General features: G+C 38.5%; 1 protein-coding gene across 1 annotated transcript in view; it reads left to right on the forward strand.

Moving 5' to 3' along the window:
- The window catches only part of LOC110676696, a 199,652-nt gene extending 177,388 nt beyond the window's left edge, over positions 1-22,264 (forward strand). The window contains exon 4 of the mRNA XM_021845554.1: positions 21,833-22,264. Coding sequence (XP_021701246.1) covers positions 21,833-22,219 — 387 coding nt within the window. The 3' untranslated portion in view covers positions 22,220-22,264. The remainder of the gene's footprint in view (positions 1-21,832) is intronic.
- Positions 22,265-22,657: the final 393 nt, after the last annotated feature.

A 22,657-nucleotide genomic window follows, 5' to 3' on the forward strand; every position in this document is an offset into this window, starting at 1 on the left:
ACTTTCGATGATTTAATGGCTTTACACATTCGAGTTAGAATAAATTGCCACAGAACGATACTGTGATTTACAATCTGGCCGAGAACGAGAGCAACTAACTATGTGAGCGCCATTTAGGTGGGTAATGATTGGAAAATGAACTTAGGTTGCAGCGAGAGAGTTGCTCCTCCAAACCACACTTGTATCGATGTGCCCGATGGCACGGTGGCACAGTTTCTGCTCTGCAAGCATGCAATTGTTCGCTGTTAATGGAGCGGAAAAAAGGGTTATACTCGGGAGTTGAACTTTGCTATTTGGCCAGGCATTGTTGGCTTGTGCCATTAGAGGAGCGGTGGGCAGATCGACGATAAATATAGAAACAAAATGAGTTTTGGAAATTTCGGGTATTCGGGTGAATGTGAAAAAAAAGGTTCATTTACAAAACGGTACTAATGTACAGCAAATTTATCATTACTGGCGCACTTAAGGATAAAAAGCTTAGATGTTTTATAAAACATCTTGAAGAATAAAAAAGTTGAAAAGAATACAAATCTTGGAAAAACATTGAATAGATTCCTGAAAAATCATTGTTTATGTCACTGACAGAATTTTTTTATTGGTTGCGATATCCACATTTTTTTTTAATTTTTAAATTTTACCAAAAATTCCACGAGAGATTCAAACGATTAAATTCTTCATGATTCAAGATCATCATCAAGTTATTCCTTCCGAAATCAGTTTTTTTCGATTTGTCGTTTATTACAGAGAAATCTGAGATTGAAACACAATATTCTAATGTTGAATATATTTCAACGAGGTATGTTCTACATTGAACTTGACGTGAGTAACTGGATAATGTTGCTTTGCTTCGCTTCTCAAAGATACCGCATTTCATGATACGACCAGAATTTCACTAATAACGAATAGAGTAATACGGTTATACGGAAATCTAAAGCTTCTCATGCTGCTGCGAACATTTCCAGGTATAGATAGATGCTTGACGATACCATCATTGCGAAAAAATAAACAAAAGCTCAAAAACACACAAGCAATCTGGAATCTGGTCCAGAAGCAGCTGTTTGCTTTCCTGAGCTGCTGGCTGATGCTGTAGCCTCATCGTCATATACGATCTTCTTTCCGGCGACCGACCACCGGATTTCCAAACGAAAACACATGACACACTCATTTCAGCTCAGCGCCGCAGTGAAGGAGGTGGTTCTAAGCCACGGGACGCACAAGCCAGTGGTTTTCGACCGTTCCATGGCATATAGAAAATTCCCAGCTCAAAACGTAAATTGTAAACACTACCTTCTCTGCATTATATGAAAGTTTGAGGATGTATTAGTGGCAATCTGATATGGGGTTGTCCATAAACCACGTGGTCATTTCTTGTCTTCTTATATGCCATCTTCACTGGACCATGATTTCTGCAGTTTTTTATGAGTATCCGGTATTGGGCTTCCTATTGTGTTCTACATTATATTGAAAGTTAGTAGAATATCATTCTTCATCCTCTTATTTTCAAAAAATCGTCTTTGTTTAACCAAAACTTAATGAATGCTTATGAAGCTAATTTAGTTGTTTGAATTTAATTTTTATCTCACCATTTTAGGCACCTTAGGACCAAAAATTTATGAATGGAAACAGCTGCTACACCAAACATTTGTCAATAGTTTTTTAAGGAATATGATCGATAATATTTTATTGCTTAGCAGATTTGTAGCTCGGCTGTTCTGTATTTTCAAAGAAAACGCACGATCAGAAAAATAATCCGACCAAAGTTTATAATCCTAACCAATTGTCGGTAAGGGATGGAGGGATACAAGATGTACATTGATTTTTTTTACAAAGGACTACGCTGTAAATGACCAGCGCCAGCGTCATATATTACGCATTATGCTGACATATTGGGTTGACCATTTCCACCTGCGGCTTGCTTGGGCATTGGCTTGTTTTAACATAACGTCCAACATGTGTGGAGTATCATTTCATGTAGATTATAGATTCTGTTGCAATCGAAGCAATCCATGATTATTTGAATTTGTAACCAACGAATACCTTCTTATGTACCCACTCTCTTATGTACTATAGCATAGCCACCTAGGCAATACCATAGCAACACTTAGCAACGTAGGTTGTTGATTAGTAATAAATTTTCATTATTAGTTAGACGTTCATCCAGAACAGTCGAGTTTTACTTTACTCTGCAAGAGATTCTAGTACGTCTTGTTGTTACGACTCAGTGAACGCACCAACATAACTAAGGGGTCTATTTTGTAATTCGAGCGAATTCACGTGACTCGTATGTAGTCATTGTCGATTAAAGTAAGCTTGCATATTTCAGATGTCACTCGTCGACTCCCATAGTAATCCATTCATATAGAGTGACAACTGTCGATAAACTCGAGTGACAGAGCAAAGTCGAACGAAATTTTTGATCGACAGTGACTCCAGTCGAGTAGTTTTTGATCGACTCGACTTATAAAATAGGGCCCTAAAACAATGATTAGAAAAACTTACACGGTCAAGAACTGTCGCGTTCATTCTTCAAAGGTCCTCTTGATTCCCAGTTCATTCATTGGTTCACATTGTTCCAGTAAAAATGAAGAAAATGGCACACACATGATCTTTGAAGAAATCATGTACAATTCAACCTTGATTTCAACTTTAGAAGACAACTGATAGTAATGCCACATTTTCATCAGCATCAATCCAGCCAGACCATTAACTTATGTTTGCCAACCTAAAATAATCAGAGCATTAGAATTAGGAAATTTAAAGTTTATCGATACCTATTTCCTAAAAACAAGACTGCAGTTTTGACGTAGAAGTACGTCTCTCTTCTCTATACAGGAGTGAAATTGGAATTTCAAAACCAAGAGCGTTACGTTGGCATGAAATATTTTAAACGTTTATAACTTTTCGCTGGCTTAACGAAATTTCTTGATTAGCATCTCAATCGAAAGCCAAGACATCAAAGCTTCATGTCGTTTACTTACTGAATCCCACATACCTGTCCAAATAGTTAAATAACTGTTTTAAAAGAGAACGTTGATTTCAAGCAAATCTATAAATAGGGGTGGCTAGAGAAAATTTGACGTCATTTGCTTTTCACTCTCCGATTGGCTCGCATCTCAGCAGGCGACAGATCGGCTTGTTCTGACCGGGCGTGCTTCTCAGGCACAGACATCGATAGCGAAGGACGCCCCCGTTTGTCTTGCTTCGCTCAAATCAAACTGTCGAGCGAGCGAGAGAAGATGCCGTCCGAAGCTAAAGCCATCACCGCTGCCGCCGCCTAGAAGAAGAAGAGGAAGCAGTCCACAGGAGAAATTGCGGTCGAACTGTGAACACGGTCGGGCGAGTCATTCTCGCTTTGTGGTTCACCGCTTGTTTGCGTTCACCCAGCCATCGTCATCGCCGCCGCAAATTTCATCGGCCGAGGAGCTGTTGACCCGCGCTTCAAAATTTCGACTCGTGATGAAATCATCATTGGTGGTCAAGAAGCAATCCCGTTAGGAGCAAATACCAGAAGCCCCCTGAGTTTTGCTGGTCCGAGCAGTGTTATTTATCCGTAACAACATTGAAGCTAACAAAGCCATCGGTTCTTTTCAGAGCCATCAAATTTGTGGAAAAGAGTTAAAAGAGAAATATTTCCGACTTTATTTATAACTTCTAGTATTCCTAAATCAATTTCACGGCCTCATACAAAATTTCATTTGTCGTGAATAATTTATGACTCAACCATATGAGATTATACTCGCAGACGCTGCTGCAGTGCCGTCGGGGTGAGTGCTCAACATTTCACAACGATTGCAAAATAGAGTGGCTTTTCCAACAGCGCCTTTTATGTTCCATATTTTATGGGAACACTTTGATTAGGAAAATTATCCCATGTGACAAAATTGCGACATATTTAGAATGCTTTTGAAAAGACATTCTCGTTGAACAATTGTAATAATTTTGGCACCCATGGATCAGAAATTTACCGTCATAATAAAGAAAACTATTAATTATCAATAGCTCGTATTGAATATTTAGGGAATGCCAATCATTCCAACAATTCATGTTCGACCAATTTCTCCCGTATTAGTATTCTCCGCAATTTTCAAGTAATTCCAAGCAAAACACATTATTGGCACATACCCATTTCCCAGATTGGTCGATCAGAAAGCGAAGAGCACAAAAAGGAGGAGCATCATCTGCTATTCCAAGGTTATAAAACATGCTGCCTTCGTTGGATTCAGTTTCATTCCATTTCCGCTTTCGAGCTGGTAAGAGCTCCTCCGAACTTGCTTAGCGAGAAGTACCTCGCTGCTAGAAGCCTGCTGAGCTGTTAATCCAGAATCTGGTTTGTGAAATCGCTCAAGATTTCAAGATTGAGCTACGTTTCCAGATTTCAACTAAATCCCTGTGATCCGCCACCCTGTTGCTGTTGTGCAACTGAGAGCTTTCTTTGCCAAAGTTTCCATTTTTGCATTCGTATATCGTGTGGCAGGTACGATTATACTATATGCCCAGGGAAGTCAAGAAAATTTCCATTACGAAAAGATCCTGGACTGACCGGGGATCGAACCCAGACACCTTCAGCATGGCTTTGCTTTGTAGCCGCGGACTCTAACCACTCGGCTAAGGAAGGCCCCAACTTATTCACATGCATTTGCAATTTTTTCGATTTTCCATACAATATGACCAACTTTGGTAGGTTAGATCTCAGTTATTTATGGAAATATTTTCGAATGAAACTTTCACAGAACATCAGATGTAACTTGAATTTTAACATATATTTTTGAATATTTTTTCCAATCACAAGTTTATAAGTAATAACGGTTTGACTAAACTGTAATTTTCGACGAAAAATTCAAAACTTTTTATCTTAAAATCTGATAGCCTTACACAAAAACTGTCTTCAGCAAACTTATTCATCTCGTCAAAATCTACAACTTTTCTGAAGATACCATGAAGCTATTCCTTCAATATGTTTAGATATGCCAATCATAAAAAATCGTCAAAAAAAATACTTTTGTCAAACTTTTCAACGTGTGATTGGAAAAATCACTCAAAAACATATGTTAAAATTTAAGTTATGTCTGATATTCTGTTAAAATTTCATTCAAATCAGTCCATAAATAACTGAGATATAGTTTATCAAAGTTGGTCATTTTGCATGAAAAATCAAAAGAGTTGCATTTTTTTTCTCAGCGAAGAATTACACCATCAACGAAAATAGCGTGAAAGCAATAACCAATCGCGTGCGAGTAGCGAACGGAGAGACGAAACAACCACTGGCCATCGGTGAACGGAGCTCGAGCAAATAAAACCACTGGTTGTTCTGCTCCCAGCTCATTCACAAATCGAACGGCATAACGAACGGATCAAGCAGCGGAGCAGCAAAGAAGAGCGCGTGAAAGCCACAGCAGTGTGCGAGTAGCGAACGGAACCAGAGAGCAAAAGCAACAACTGAAAATCATTCAGTGGACGGATTAGTAGTCAGCGCCAACCGGCGACCTGTTGGCAAAAAAAAAAAAAAACGCCAGCAAAATATACACCATCTGCCTCTCCTTACCATTCATATTCTTGTACTTGATGAATTCAATGAAATGGTTTGGTTTGGCGATGGAGCAAAGAGTTATAAGGGAGGATTTTACTTAACAAAGAGTTGTTGATAAATATTCCAATCAATAAGAGTTGTATTGAAAAAGTTCACTTTTATCAGAAATTTCCTCGGAATATTTCTGCTTTACCAAAGAGTTGTTAATGAAATTCCTGCAGCAAAGGGTCGAGTTTCTCCCCACGAATATTTCCAGCCAGGACCAGTCATGGAGGACAATCCATCCCGAGCATCACGGCCCCCGCTTCCAAAATTCTCGAGTACGGAAATTGGAAAATTAATACATAATGCTCATCTTATACATCCCTTGCCAAGACATCAATTTCATATAGCCTATTTCTCAGATTAACGCAATAGACTAACATGTAGAAAAATTTCAGATCAATAGTTGCTTATTACAATTGGTCAGGAAACAGTTGATTGAACAGTATTTAAAATCTGTCGCAATTTTAATACATTTTCCAATTTCCATACTCGAGAATTCAGGAAGTGTTCCCCCATTATATGATAAATCAACGATGCTGTTAGAAATACCATACAATGCTGAGTAGCATGATGTTATTACGGTCCGACGGCGCTGCAGTGGTAAATTCTCAAATTCATGTAATTATGTGGGGTAAATTATGTGAACCAAATTGTAGTATACCGCGATATTTAGATCATTATAGATATATCAGTAAATATCATCCAATAAACCCATTTGTGAACGTATGTTGGCCCTGAAAAGGGCCGATTGAGCTTGGATGCTGTGACCACGAGTTTACCACGAGGCGAAATCTAGAAGCGCGGATCGGTCAACCTAGAAATCTTGAGCGATTCCACAGACCAGATGCTGGATTGGCAGCTTGAAGATTAACAGCTCAGCAGATTTCTAGCAGCGAGGTACTTCTCGCTGAGCAAGTTCGAAGGAGCTCTTACCAGCTCGAAAGCGGAATTAGAATGAAACTGAATCCGACGAAGGAAGCATGTTTTATAACCTCAGAATAGCAGATGATGCTCCTCCCTTTTGTGCTCTTCGCTTTCTGATCGACCAATCTGGGAAATGGGTATGTGCCAATAATGTGTTGGGCTTAGAATTATTTGAAAATTGCGGAGAATGCTAATGCGTGAGAAATTGGTCGAACATGAATTGCTGGAAGGGTTCACATTAAGGTTAAGATAAATCGAAGCCAAACCTTAAATTTTCAAGAGCACGGATCTGGAGAACCAAACATCTGTTTGAGCTGAAAACTAAATCGATTGGTCAGTCGCTGGTGGTGACCAATTGATTATGTTTTCAGCTCAAACAGGTGTTCGGTTCTCCAGATTTGTGCTCTTGAAAATTCGAACTTTGGCTTCGATTCATTTTCACCTTAACTAAATATTCAATACGAGATATTGATAATCAATAGTTTTCTTTATTATGACGGTAAATTTCTGATCCATGGTTGCCAAAATTATTACAATTGTTCAATGAGAATGTCTTTTCAAAAGCATTCTTAATATGTCGCAATTTTGTTACATGTGATAATTTTGCTAATCAAAGTGTTCCCATAAAATATGGAACACCAAAGACGCTGTTGGAAATGCCACTCTATTCTACAATTGTTGTGGAATGTTGAGCACTCACCCCGATGGCACTGCAGCAGCGTCCGCGATTACAGTCTCAAAATGTTGAGTCATAAATTATTCATGACAAATGAAATTTTGTATGAAGCTGTGAAATTGATTAAGGAATATTAGAAGTCATATATAAAGTCGGAAATATTTCTCTTTTAACTCTTTTCTACTAATTTGATGACCCTGAAAAGGGCCGATGGCTTTGTTAGCTTCGATGCTCTTACAGATAAATAACACTGCGGGATGTTATCAGTTGATTGCCATGGTCAAACGGGGAATCCTCAACTCAAATGTATAAATTTGAGCAAGTTATTTGCTTATACGACGAACCGAAAGTTTCGTGACGTGGATGGCGCACAACAGTAACAGGTAGTGGATCACCGGGCTTAAGTCAAAATCTGATGATGCCGCCATGACGATGACGATTGCTGGGTGAACGCAAACAAGCGGTGAACCACAAAGCGAGAATGACTTGCCCGACCGTGTTCACAGTTCGACCGCAAATTTTCCTGTGGACTGCTTCCTCTTCTTCTTCTTCTTCTTCTTCTTAGCGGCGGCAGCGGTGATGACTTTGGCTTCGGACGGCATCTTCTCTCGCTTGCTCGACAGTTTGATTTGAGCGAAGCACAAACGGGGAGGTGCCTCGCTATCGATGTCTGTGCCTGAGAAGCACGCCCGGTCAGAGCAAGACGATCTGTTGCCTGCTGAGATGCGATCCAAGCGGAGAATTGAAAGCAAATGACGTCAAATTTTCTCTAGCACCCCTATTTATAAATTTGCTTGAAATCAACGTTCTCTTTTAAAACAGTTATTAAACTATTTGGACAGTTATGTGGGATTCAGTAAGTAAACGACATGACCCTTTGATGTCTTGTCTTTCAATTGAGGTGCCAATCAAGGAATTTTGTTAAACCAGCAAACAGTTATAAGAGTTCAAAATATTTCATGCCAACGTAAGGCTCTTGGTTTTGAAATTCAAATTTCACTCCTGTATAGAGAATTTTTATTTTACTTTCAAACTGTGCGGCATAATCAAATGCAAACGCATTCAGTTCCCGATGGTTAGTGCCTGTGCTTTAACTGTTCATAAGTCGCAAGGTGGAACTTTCCCCGAGGTCGTGTACCACTATGACAAAAGCCAGGATCAGCAATTGGTATATGTTGGTTTGTCGCGGGTTACTTCACTGCAAGGACTATTTTTGACAAACTCTACCAATTCTTCCCATTTCCATCACGCCAAAGGCAGCAATTCCAAAGGTTGACTTGAGGAATGAGCTGCAGCGCTTAGGCAATCATCGATTAGTGACGCTTTGAGACGTGAAATACTGGATTATAGCGGCCAATCCTACATATTGATGAGTATCAATGTACAGAGCCTAAATGCTCATGCAATGGATATTGCTACAGACCAAAGCACTGGACCGATTCTATCGATTATCACGATCGAAGCACCCGAGGTATCAAACATCTAATCTACTGGAGGAGTTTGGCGAACTACAGTTGGAGCCAGAAACCGATCACCCAACCAAGCAACACAAGGAAGCAACGACCAAACAAACAAATTCAATCATCTGGCATTATTCCTGGAACACTATACACTGGTTTTCGAAACCACAGAACGACAAATGGTTCTTTTCAGGACTACCAAAATGAGTCCAAAAACAGTTAACTTCTGAAAACTTCATCCGATCAATAACAACACAAAACTAGTACACTTACAAATTCATACACATGACAAATCAAATTATTAATCATCGTAGTTCTACGTCAACCCCGCGGTAATGTAATAGACATTACCCACCCCAAATTTTTGACAATGCTTTATCAACATTAAAAATTTTATAGTCCAATAAGCTTACTTAGATCCAACGATAAAAATTATAGTGTAGGCAAGAAATATCAGAAAGGGGTGATTCAACATTTTTTGCAAGCCAGCGTAAAAAGCTGGTATCCTGAATGAAAGCAAAAATACTAAAACCCCCATCAATCAGCGGATACTTAACGGATTCAAATATTTTATTGTCAGTAAATTGTATCATATTTTTTTTGCAATAAAAACACTTTAAGATCTGATATTCTACATTATAAATGAAGAGGTTTGGACCATTTAGAATGTACCGGATGTGGCCATTCTGACATAATGCCTTGAAAAAGCGGCTATAGATTTGTTGGGTTATAAACCGTTTATTTTTAAAATGCTTTCCCATAAGCTTAACACAGATGTTTATTATTTATTTATTTATTTACAGTCTTCGATATTTTAACATCGCACAGACTAAAACTTAATTACTTATTCTAGATTTGAACGCAGATTTACACAAATTAAAATCATACATGTGATACACATCATTAAAAACTTGGCAGCAAACATCGAGTGGGTTGTGTTGTCCATACTGTGTGCGATGTGCCGTTCGTCGAAAGAAGTCAGTACGCCGTATCGTTCTACCTGGAGCATTGAAACGAAGCTTTTTCAAAATATCCGGACAGTCAACGTTGTTCTCCAGTAGGTCGAACACGAAAAGCCTCTGAAGATATGTTCTCCTAGTTGCCAACGTCGGAAGACTGATGAGTGCGCATCGGTTTTCATAAGCAGGGAGTCGAAATCTATTACGCCATGGTAGTCTACGAAGTGCAAACCTGACAAAGCATTTCTGAACACGTTCGATGCGGTCAATCTGCACAGCGTGATACGGGCTCCAGACCACAACGCCGTATTCCAAAAGGCTGCGAACCAATGAGATGTATAATGTTTTCAGGCAGTAAATATCATTGAAATCCCGAGTGTTCCTGATGATTACACCGAGTACTGCGTAGGCCTTAGCTATCACCGACGATATGTGCTCGTTGAAACGCAGTTTGTTGTCCAGGGTGATACCTAGATCTTTAATGGTTGAGACTCTTTCAACGTACAGCTTTGCATCGCATACTCAAAAGAATTGAAGCGCGGATTCGTGAAAAGGTAATGATGTTGCATTTTTGTACGTTAACCTCCATTCCGTTTCTCTCGCACCAGATCAGAACTTTGTCAACATCTGCCTGTAGTGCACAGCAATCCACTGGAGAGGACACCACACGAAAAATTTTCATGTCGTCAGCGTACATGCTTTTCAGGGATTCTAATTCGCTGCAAAGATCATTCACGAAGAGTACGAAGAGAAGAGGACCGAGATGGCTTCCCTGAGGAACACCCGACGAAATGCAAAACGGATCCGATTTAACTGTTCCAAGCTTTACGGAAGCAGAGCGTTTACTGAGATACGAAGAAAACCATTTGGTCAGCCAATCAGGAAATCCAATCCGCTTAAGTTTTTCGATCGCAAGTTGGTGTGGGACACGGTCGAAAGCCTTCGAGAAGTCGATGTATACTGCGTCGATTTGCTGTCGTTTATCTATTAGATCGACCAGTAAAGACACATAACTCATGAGGTTTGTTGTAGTTGAGCGCTTTTTCATAAATCTGTGCTGATCGACTGCAATGATGTTACGCACCGCCGAGTAAAGAAAATCTAATATCATACTCTCAAAAACTTTCGGCAGACAGTTCAGGATAGAAATTGCTCTGTAGTTCGTAACATCATGAACATTTCCAGTTTTGTGAATTGGCTTGATCGACGCTTCCTTCCATCTCGATGGAAATGTGCTTTCTTCGAGCGAACGATTGAAGAGTAGTGTAGCCGGTACAGCCAACGAAAAAGAACACTGTTTGATGAAATACGGCAATAATCCATCCAATCCAGGCCCCTTACAACCGTCAACTTCTCTCAGTTTGATGCGCACGTCGCGCTCGGTGAAGGCAGTTGCAGGCAAGTTGAGGTCGAAACTCTGCAATCTATTTAGGTACGATTCAACCAAAGGTGGTGAGTTATTACTTAGCACACTTTGAAAGAACGACGCAAAAAGACTTGCAGACTCCAACGGCGTTGAAGATGTATCACCAAGATAGTTAACGGTGTGAGGAATTGCTTTCGTAGATGTACGGTTTCGAATTAAGGTCCAAAACTGCTTCGGGTCATCCTTTATATTTCTTTCTAGTCGGGAAATGTACGACCGAAAGCGTGATGCGTTTAAAGAATTGAATTGGCATTCTAAGTCGCGCACCACTGCTTTACTGTCATCATTCCTCAGTCGAAAGTATCTTCTACGAGTCTTACGTAGCCGGTTTCGAAGATTCCGCAACTCTCCGTTTCACCAAGGTCGTCTGCTTTCATGCTGTCGTGACTGTCTTTTCAAAGGAACATGTTGTCGAAAAATAGAATCCAATCCGCCATAGAAACTATCCACAGCTTCGTCCAAAGTACCAGAGTTCAAGATCTCTCGCCAATTGATTTCTGAAATTGCAACATTCAATACATCAAAATCGCAATGGTTAAAGTCATAAACTACATTGGAGTTGTTCTCATTCTCGAGCGTAGTCCGTTGATCTTCAATGACCATCACAAACGGCTGATGATGACGGTCCACATTCATTATTCTTAACACAGATGTTAAGATACAAATTGGCTACTTTTTCGTAAATTTGGGGCGTCTCGGGGACCCTAAAATTGTCATGTGTAGAATCAATCAAATGCTGGGCACATGGTTATCAAATTCAATTGTTTCTCAAAAACTTTATGCTGATACGTTTTTCGTCCACGATATAGTGGTCACATTATAGCCGATTCCAGAAATTATTTGTAACTCGAAATTGGCCTACCTCTAGGGACATAGAAGCATAGCACTATTTCCACCCGACCTGACCCAGTGAACCACCGGAATGACTCATATACAAAACGCTCATGAGGCCGGTAGTCCTCTACCGGCATGAAACGTGGACTATGCTCGAGGAGGACTTGGAGTCTTCGATCTTTGGGTGCTTAGGAAAATCTTTGGTGGTGTGCAGGAAAACGGTGTGTGGCAGCGAAGGATGAACCACGAGCTCGCCCAACTCTACGGCGAACCCAGTATCCAGAAGGTGACCGAAGCTGGAAGGATACGATGGGCAGGGCATGTTGCAAGAATGCCGGACAGCACCCCTACAAAGATGGTGTTCGCTTCGGATCCGGATCTGGTTAGTACAAGAAGGCGCGGAGCACAGCGAGTTTGGTGTGCAGATCAAGTGCGTATCGATTTAGCGAGCGTGGGGCAGAACCGAGGATGGAGAGATGCGGCCACGAACCGAGTATTGTGGCGTGAAATTGTTGATTCAGTGTTATCTGTTTAGATGTTAACTAAATAAATGAATTCTCCCAGGAATTCAGTTTGAAAATCCTCGAATGACTTCTCAAGTTATTCTGAAAGGAATATCTCATTCCTTTCCTTGAAAGATTCTCTTAGAAATGTTTCTACGCAATTATTTTTTTATTACAACAGCCAACTCTCCATAACTCGATATTGAAGGGACCATCAAGTTAGGGAGGTATCGAGATATAGAACAGTAAACCAATGCAACTACGATCCAAGGGTTCATCGGGTAAGCCTTGAAAATTAACTTTTACTATGGTTCTCTAACTCGATATTGATATACAAAATACCGAGTAAGGGAGAGTTGACTGTATCTCATAGTAATAACTGGAGAAATATTCCTACAGAAATGCTTTCGGGAAAATTTACAAAGGTTTGTTCTAGGGTTGGAGAAATTCATTTAGAAAATTTTCCGAGACAAGACAAGGCAAGACGAGACAATAATTCCTTGAAAAGCTTTTATTTCAAATTTGTCAATAATATTTTGTGGCATGTTTAGAGAAAGTGTTTTTTAGATATTATATCTAAAGCTGATTTTTTTATCTCCTGTGTGTGTTAAACGTGTTGATATAAAAGGTTCGTGGATATTCGGTTCGGGATAGATATTAAACTACAGTTTTTTTGCCGATTATTTTGTGCGGTGCGTGTATTTTGATGAGCAGAAGTTTATGGCTCACGTTATTGTTCATTGTTAGAGGAGTGACGGATTGCAGTTTCGGAAAAGGAATTTGGTGAGGACTGTACTGCCGTGAATCGCAAGTCAGTTCCATCTGAGAAAATGAGCTAAGAAGTTTTCAAACTCGTTTTCCATACGAATATTCAAAAAATTCCAGAGGTTTGGAACATGTTCAAATCTTTATGAAACTTTCACGTTTTGCTTTTGACTTCGATATCCTTTCGAGAAAAATATAAAGATGGTCAAAACACGGTTCATGTTTGTGTTACACTGTGCGGGAATCTGTAGTGGGACTGATATGCGGTTACTTTTCATTATGGGACAATTTGACTTGACTGTTTTTTTCTTAATTTTTTCTGAACAAATCATATTATCTCATTAGTGCAGCTGAAAGAGCATTGAAAGATATGTTGAAAACTGAGCTCAACTCAATTTTGACGAGAATGGAGATGAGACTGACTTGCGATTCACGGCAGTATACCACTTATGAATTTGTGCGAAATGCTTAATGCTAATGCTAATGCTAATGCTAAAATTTTGTGGCATGCTTAGAACCACTCCTACTGGACATACTCCAAAGATTATCCCAGGAATTGCTCCATAAATTGTTCCAAGAATTATTTTGAAAATTAAAAAAAAGGAAGTCTTCTAGGAATTTTGCAATGAATTCAACCGGGAGTTTTTTTTTTAAGATAGCAAGATTAAGTTTTGGAGAAAATTCTCAATGAATTCCTTAATTTAATAGTTCATTTGCGGTTCAAGACCAGATTTTCTAGAGATTTGATAAAAAAAAATCCTGCGAGAAATTATGGAGGGTTTCGTTTGATGAATTTTCCAATAATTATTTCATTTTTTTTTCCCGGAGATCCATCCAAGACTTTGTCAAGAATCCAGAGATCTTTGGAACGCTTCTCTCTTGTATAAATGTAACCTTTGATTTTTTTGTTACAGGAGTTTCCTTCAATTGTTTCTGAAAAAAAACCTTACCATCTCATTGGAGACTTCCTTATTTCTATAAGATATCTCTCAAGGTGTTTTAATATAAATTTCTTTTGGCTTTATTGAAGCAATTCTGAATGAAAATAAAATAGTAGTTGTGTTTGATCCTTCGACCTTGACGCTTGCTCCTGCGGGGCCGGCGATGAGGGCAGGATCAAACATGATTAGTTGTGTTTGAGGGCAGGATCAAACATGTCGCGCGTCGATTGAGTAAAGTGTGAAAGTGCCGCTTTCGGTTAGTTCTTTTTGATCTTCGAACGTTGACGCTTGCTCCTGGGCAGTGCGTCAAGAAAGCCCGAGCAGTCGTCAGTTGTTTTCCCTCACGGGTCGCGCCTATTTTCTCTGAGTGCTTTTATATAGCCGAGCAAACGAGTTAAGCTGAAAGAGGATTGTTGCTACTCAAGGATGATGGATCAATTGGTGAGCTCGTTTCATGCTACAGTTTCTAATCTATAAAATATGTATGACTGCACATTTAATCGTTACAACGGTGAGACGTAAATATGATTTTTCAAAAAAATATGAATAGTTCGTCACTGTGAGTGTCGATATAAACTCTGATTCATTAATTATTTATATCTAATTTTTTTTTATTAAAAACACCTTCTACTTTTAACCTTTATTTTTGTAATAAAAAAAACTCTGAATGGTTCGACACTTCCAGTGTAGACTTCCGAAAGGTTCACTTTATTCAACAAACTTTGAAAGGTTCGTCACCTTAAGTGTCGGCATAATTTTTCTCTACATAGATATTGTTCATATCAAATGAAAATATTATATTTACATATAAGCATGTTTATATCTCACAAATAATTATTTATCATGGTCTAATCGCTTATCAAAGTGAATCCTGTGACCCAACGATCCTTCCCATCAACAAACATCCCTCCCAGTAACCTTTGTGGAGATGCAGAGGCAAACACGGTCTCCAAATAGCAAAGGTTGCACACTAACATTCCTTCCCCCAATCCCACCTGACTGCAAGGACGTGGCCGGCGCCGTTATTGACCATGTATAAATAGAGGCACTGAATTATGCACACTGCAGAAGATTATGGCCAATCCCAGCCGAACTTCTAGTTGATTCTTTGTGCATTTTCACTGATTTCGGTCAATCACGGGATAGCAACCATTGATATGTGTAGTCAGTCTAAGCTAAGCTAATTCTGAACGAAAATAATATAAAATTCAAAACATTCCCCGAAGGATTATATTGAGTTATAATTGAGTTCTTTGGAAGAATCGCTCGATGCATTCCAAGAAAGATCACTTCCTTGAGAAAATTTTATATAAGGGTAAATTTTTAAAGGTGTCTTTGGAATAAAATTCTTGATGATTTCCTAAAGGTATCCCGAACAAAAATCTGGGAGGAATACCTTGTGGAGTTTGTGAAGGAATCGCTCGATTCCTGACGAAATGTTCGAATTATCAACTGAAGGTAATTTTAAGTAAATTCTTGAATTGCATTCACAGAAAGTCATTGAAAACATATAGTAATTTTTAGCTTAGCGTCACAAGAAATCAACAGTCAGCTTTCAGTTTTCAGTATTTCAAAATAAAAAAAAAAACGCTTGCTGCTCTATGAATTTCATTAGAATTTATTTTATTATTATTTTTTTGAATTTCATTAGAATTTATTTTATTATTATTTTCGTCAGTTTCATAAGGCATCTGTATGAAATTCAAACTGTTTTCTTGTGGCTAAAATTTATAAGGCATTTTAGTGAATTTCGCTGGTACAGTTTCCTCGGTGATGGTTCTTGTTCTGCCTCTTTTTGGTCACGTTTTCCAGGCGTGAGGTCTGTAAAATTCATATTCAAGACACGAAGCCGCTACCAGCCCTGAAATTGCCGTATTGGCATATTATTCTTTAATAATTAACATCTTGAATCCTAAATAAAAAGGTCAAAATGACTTCAACGATAGATCAACAAAAGTTCAATCATTTTCAATCAGAAATCTCAAATATGGCTTTGCTCTCTGCGCATATTATTGTGCATTCAGATTAACATTAGACTGAAGTTGTTAAGATAAATGAATTATCACCAACAAAAGTTTGCCGAAATTCGGTGTCAGCATTCAAACTATTGCTACGTCGACAAAGGTAATTCTTATGCGTCAGCGAGGTACTAAATTAGAATTCCGACGCCAAACTTCTCCGAAGTTTCGACTACCGAACTTCTTATTGTCACTTGGATTGCATTATATGGACCAATGCACGAGTTCACTCGTTGACGTTTAAGCGGTGCCGTGTTATTTACGTGACCATGGCAACGAGTGAATCCGGCACCGCTCAAACGTCAAATTAGTGAACCCGTGCATAGGTCCATTGCTGTTCGCATTTAACGTGCAAATCTGGTAGAACTTGGCTTTAAATGCGGTAACATAAAGTAATCAAAGGGTACTTACTGCCGTTATACGCATAATTGTCCCATGTTACTTTTTGTGCATTTTGACTTTTTTTCATCAAACAGTTTATTTTTACGTATAGTTGTACCAAAAATTAACTTTGTTCGGAAACTCAAAGAAAAGCAAGCCAAGTCAATTTGTCCCATTGATGAATTTCCACGCATAACTGTCCCACTACTGTATTTCTACGCATAACTGTCACACTATACAATTCGCTGCGCTGATCTCGAACAAAATATTCAGTAGGCAGTTTTTATTTAGCTGGAGTTTGGGAAAATCGTTTTGAATATCTTCTTACGTTGGCTTTACATCCCATGTGGAACACAACCTGTTTTATGGATGCATTCATCATTCATGCGAGCCCAACGTCAATTTTGATTGAAATTTTCAATTTCAAAATATTATTTCCCATCAGTTTTTCAATTAATTTTAGTTGAATTTTCGGGGTCAATCACAAAATTCTTCTAGTTTTTGGAACCGCGGTTTTTGATTAGAAATTTACCGTAATTTTGCATTCATCGCGGGGAGCACTGAAGTAATCCCACTTGAGAAATCAGTAACCACTTTAATTTCGAGTCCATGGCTTGCGACAAATCAACTTCATGATTTAGCAAACCAAGTATAAATAAAAATGGTTCGACCATCATTTGGATGACTTTGCCACATGCTGGGTTGTTCCGAATACCGGTTCACTGGTGGAAGTGACCATCATATTGGCGAATCTGAAACCTGGCTTGCGACATATCAATTTTCACTAAAGGTGGTTCTGATGTATTTGAATGACTTTACCACATGTCGGATTGTTCCGAATTCCTGGTTTCCTGGGGGAAATGGCCACTAAATTGTCGGTTCTGAAACTAAGTTCCCAAACTTCATGAATTTGCTAATAAAGTCAAAAGAAGAATAGTTCAAGAGGTTTTGGATGACCTGGTTATTCTGGATAACTGGTTCTTCGGTGCAAGTGGCAAATATGTTGGCGGTTCTCAAACTTAATTTGCGATGATTTTGTAAACCAAGTCCAAAGAAATGTAAAATCGGGTGAGTATTTGTGTCTTGAATTTTGAGATGAATATTTATTCCGCTAAATAACCTTGAATTCGCCGATGAGTTTCTGTCAAGCCTGCAGCTGGAAGTGTCGATATAGGATTTTATTACATCATATAAACTCTCTAACTTACTCATCCACTCTTTCTTTCACTAACTCATACATTTTCTCATTATCACACAAACAGAAAACTTTGCTTCCCATCCCAAACTATAAAATCGTATTTCTTCACTTCCCTACACGTGGCTCCGTTTGGCACATGTCACTTGAGCCTTCATTAGGTGCCTTAACATAGTCTTGAGGATATACGTCCTCTACATTCGGTACAATAAATACATAGGAACGGTCATCTACATCAGTATGCTTAGCACATAATTGATCACTATTATCTGTGGGACTGTTATGCGTAGAAATTCACCAAAAACCCCGTTTTTCTAGGCATAACAGTCCCACTATGAATTTCGTAGCTTGACTCTAATGAACACGCTATTCTTTATACTACTGTAAAGATTTTAATTAAATTTACCACACACCTGGTCAATACGAGGCCTAAATGTGTTAAAATCTTTAAACGCGTTTTTCTCGATTGCATATTTTGGAACATGGGACAATTATGCGTATAACGGCAGCTTAGCAACCATGACTTATATCACCGCCAGCCAACCTAGCATAGAAAATCAAACTTTGACTTCGCCTTCCTTGTGAAAAATCTTACCGCATTTGGTGTTCCCGCATTTGATATTTGCGTTTCAAACGCACACAGCAATATAATCTAACGTGGATTCATTATAATTGGAGAGTAGTAGGCCATGTATACCATCGAAGGAAAAAATCACAACTTTTCAAGCTCTGTGTGAGGACAGTTCTATATATTAAAAATCTTCCAATGACATTGTGATGATGATTTCCATGTGCTGCCCGGAATTTGAATCAAAGTGTCCGGAATATAAGGCAAAAGTGTCGAGAATAAGAATCATGAAAAGGCTATGCATTTGTATTTGTATTAAATTATACTTATTGTGAAATCAAAAATCTTCACTCACCGATCCGAAAAGTTGGTTTGAAAATTCGATATCACTGAGGAATCGCATATAATTATTTTTTTTTATGCTTTTTGGGGCCTTCCTTAGCCGAGTGGTTAGAGTCTGCTGTTACAAAGCAAAGCCATACTGAAGGTTTCTGGGTTCGATTCTCGGTCGGTCCAGGATTTTTTAGTAATGGAAATTTCCTTTACTTCCCTGGGCATAGAGTATCATCGTACCTACCATACGATATACGAATGCGAAAATAGCAAATTTAGCCAACAAAAGTCTCAGTTAATAATTGTGGAAATGCTAATTGAACATTAAGCTGAGAAGCAGGCTCTGTTCCACTGAGGACGTGAATGCCAAGAAGATATGCTTTTTGTCCGTAATATGAATCTAAACAGTACAAAATTTAGATAAATTTTGATGTTAAATGTCATAACGGATAGCTATAAACACATTGTTTTATTTACCATAATCCGGGGTAACATTGATCAGTTTTTAGGATATTTCTTAAATATTTCATCCAAAAATGTAAATGTTGTGAGTTTTATATTTTAAAACAAGTACTGCCACCCATAGCTCGTGACTATATACTGTATTTTGTTTTTTAAAAGATTTAAGCATGTTTACAAAAATGTTTTATGTGATTTTTTCATTTAGCTGATATGGAGTAACATTGATCATCCATATAACAACGATCGGTAATATTAAAAATGTTGTTCCTTACATAAATCATGGCCCCGAAAGCCGAATATGGTGTCCAAACGCTTACATCTCATTTACTTTTTGAATTACCGTAAAACGGGGTAACTTTGATAATGCGGGTAACTTTGATAGTGCGACACCCACAAAATACTAAACGAAATAACAAAGTTTTTGCTACTCAGTTAAGCAAAACGAATGTAAAAGTAAACACTTTTAGTATGACACTTCATGTCAAAGCTATTTTCGTTGGAATCAAGTACATTTAAGAATTTATATGCAAATATTTAAAATTTATTAGATTTTAGCATTTTTTGAAACGCTTACAAACAATATGTTCTACGATCACTATTTCATGAAGTCATAATGAGTACGTCACTTATCCTTGACAGCCTAATTATAGCAGAATATGAATTCGGTCTCAAATATCTTAGCGAAAACCATTTTAACAAACTGGGACCATTTTTGTAATCGAAGTCAGAAATTTCCATATAGCGTTAAACCCCTAGAGGTATGCAACGCCTTATAAATGTTCCGTAATGCATTCAATTTTATTCGATTTATACTTGATTATCAAAGTTACCCCAAAACAGAAAAACCGACATTCGATTATTTGCAATCTATCATCTGTAATCGATAGTTAGGATACCAGTACTTGTTTTAAAAATACAAATTATAATTCTTTGAAACAGCATGCATAAATATTCAAGTTTTCTTCGAAAAAACTATCAAAGTTACCCCGTTTTACGGTATTTTAAAATTAAAAACACCTCGAACAGTGGAATACGCCTAAAGGTAGGCAATTTCTTAAGGGAATTCTACATTCTTAACAGTAATTCGTTAATGTTGCCTAATGGAACATACTAATTGAAGTTTTGACAGCGGAATCGTTTTTGGCGATGCCATTTTTAGTGAGAACCGCATTTTCCTTGCTCATATCGCTTGCAGAACTTATGTGAGACATAAATCTCCGGTAGTGTCATCCTTAACCATTGAAACCATTGTTTTCTCAAACTTGACAAATTTACGCATAAAGTTAACGCAATATTTGCAAAAATCTTAGTTTTTAATAGCACATATATATAAGAAAGAGAAGCAACATTAATGCTTTGGAAATGTTTCATCAATAAATGATGATACCAACTTATTACGAGGTGAGTCATTCCGATCATTGTTACCCCCGTTGATCAATGATACCCCGGATTACGGTACATTGAAAAAAGCTGGTCTGACTATTTATATTTGCGTTTTGAGCTGGAAACGCTTTATAGCAAGTTCAACCAATTTCAGTTTTCATACTTATGATATACTCTAGTCAGCTCCCGCCCCGTAACAACACAGTCGAGTGCATTCATTCGGTAGGATGCGCAACATGAGCGTTACTCACACACCTGATGATGCTGCGTCCCAAACCAGGCGGGAGATGTAGCCACAAGCTTGGCACCTTGCCACCTCGGAGGGGATTTTTGTTTCCCGTTCGGCACGCCAAGTGATAAGATACAATTTAATCTCTACTGCTCCGGTTGCCAGCAGTCAGTTTCGGCATATATCCCCCTCTCTCCAGCAAACAACCACTGTCTGTGTCGTCCACACTTTGGTAGATGAATGAAGCGTTGAGAAGACTGCGGAAATGTGTTCCAAGTGCATGCATGCAACTGTAATCTCCAACGGATTTGGAAGAATGGGGAATGGTTTGATATCCACACCACCTACGAGCTACGATACGTTACGTTAGAGCTGTGGGCAAAGAGTAAAACTAACATTTACCAACCCAGGTACAGAAAGTTGAACCATTTCGAGATATGTAGCAGATAATACGTCATGCTCGGATCCAACGGAGGATTTTAAATGGATTATAAGTGAGAAAATGGAAGATTTTGACAAAAGCGAGTGTAGGATTATGTAATTTAGGGATACTTTCAACCACACCAGTGTTGGCTGTAGAGCATCATGACTGGTTGAAAAATCAATCATAATCTAATTCAATTCTATATTGTAACAGAGCTATTGGAATACCATTTCCAGCTTGTACACCTCACCAATATTTCTTGAACAACTCAACTATTGACAAACAACCCAACAGATATTTCTATACATATTTTTCACTATCGATAAATCTGAAAAACATCTGAAATAATCGCTTTTTTATTTCTATTTATTCCCATTCAATATACTTATAGAAGACGTGGGCCATCTAGATCAGCCAAGAACTCCGTGGAAAGCAGGCCTTCAGACCTACGACATTTATACTAATATTGGCTCATGAAAATTTATTCCGCCAATATTTGAGTTTACCGACCGTTCAAAGATATACAAGAACTTCTTTGAGTACAGGTCTTCTGATATAGTGATTTTCGGAGGATGTATCCTGTATGAAAAAATCTGTGTTACGATTGCACCATGTTTTTTTTGTCGCAAACAACTTCTACTTTTTTAAAAAATTGTATTTCCACAATCACAAATAATAATGAAAAAACAGGCAGTTATATAAAAATTTTACCAGACTTCAAATCTACTATCAGATATCTAATCTATCCTTTCCAATACATTTAATTCTCTATCCCACAGATACACAAAGAGTGGCTAGCGCGGCGTGCTGCCAGTCGCGTCAACACCAATTCCACTCAGCGTACGACATACCTGCGAAAGTTAATCAAATTCAAGAACGAGCATGAGCCCCTATCCGAGAATGACATTTCCTTTGTGCCACATTTCGCTCACAACAATAGGGACAATGAGTATCATCAGGAAGGTGGTGGTGGTAGTGGTGGCACAGAGGGCACCAGGGGTGATACCGTTGAGTCCCGCGGCGAACTTCAGCAGGACTCTGACAATGAGTACGGTTTGAGGCCGGTCGGAAGTGTTGCCAATCCGGATGACATGAGCGAACAACAGAGCCAGGCTGATCGGTATCGTTACAACGTAGCAAGTGAGATGACACTCTATTATGTATAAATACGTTAGCCATACGGACGTTTGCCATTTAGACGATTGTCGTGAAGTACAACTGCCATTTTTCAAGTCATTTTCAAGTAACATTAATTAGCATAGCATTAACGACTGTACAAATCGTGGGTGGCTGTATAATGCTCAGCTCTATTGGTTTTGAGAAATCTACATGTAGTGTCGCAGAAAAAAAAACGTCAGGGATGAACGTCTTTTTCTGCATACTAGAAATTAACAAAACAAGCATCACATTGTACACCTGGCCACGTCCTTACAATCGCTGGGTGAAGGGAAGGAATGTTAGTTCAATGTCTACTTAAGAAGATACAGGGAACCCAAACTATCTTCATAGACGTCACGGGATAGGGAGAATGTGTTAGTAGGGTAGGGTGTATGTATAGGAGGATGAGCTCAATTCGACAATTTAAAACATTATAAATAACATAT

Source organism: Aedes aegypti, chromosome 2 (genome assembly GCF_002204515.2).
Source record: "Aedes aegypti strain LVP_AGWG chromosome 2, AaegL5.0 Primary Assembly, whole genome shotgun sequence".
Classification (NCBI taxonomy): Eukaryota; Metazoa; Arthropoda; class Insecta; order Diptera; family Culicidae; genus Aedes; species Aedes aegypti.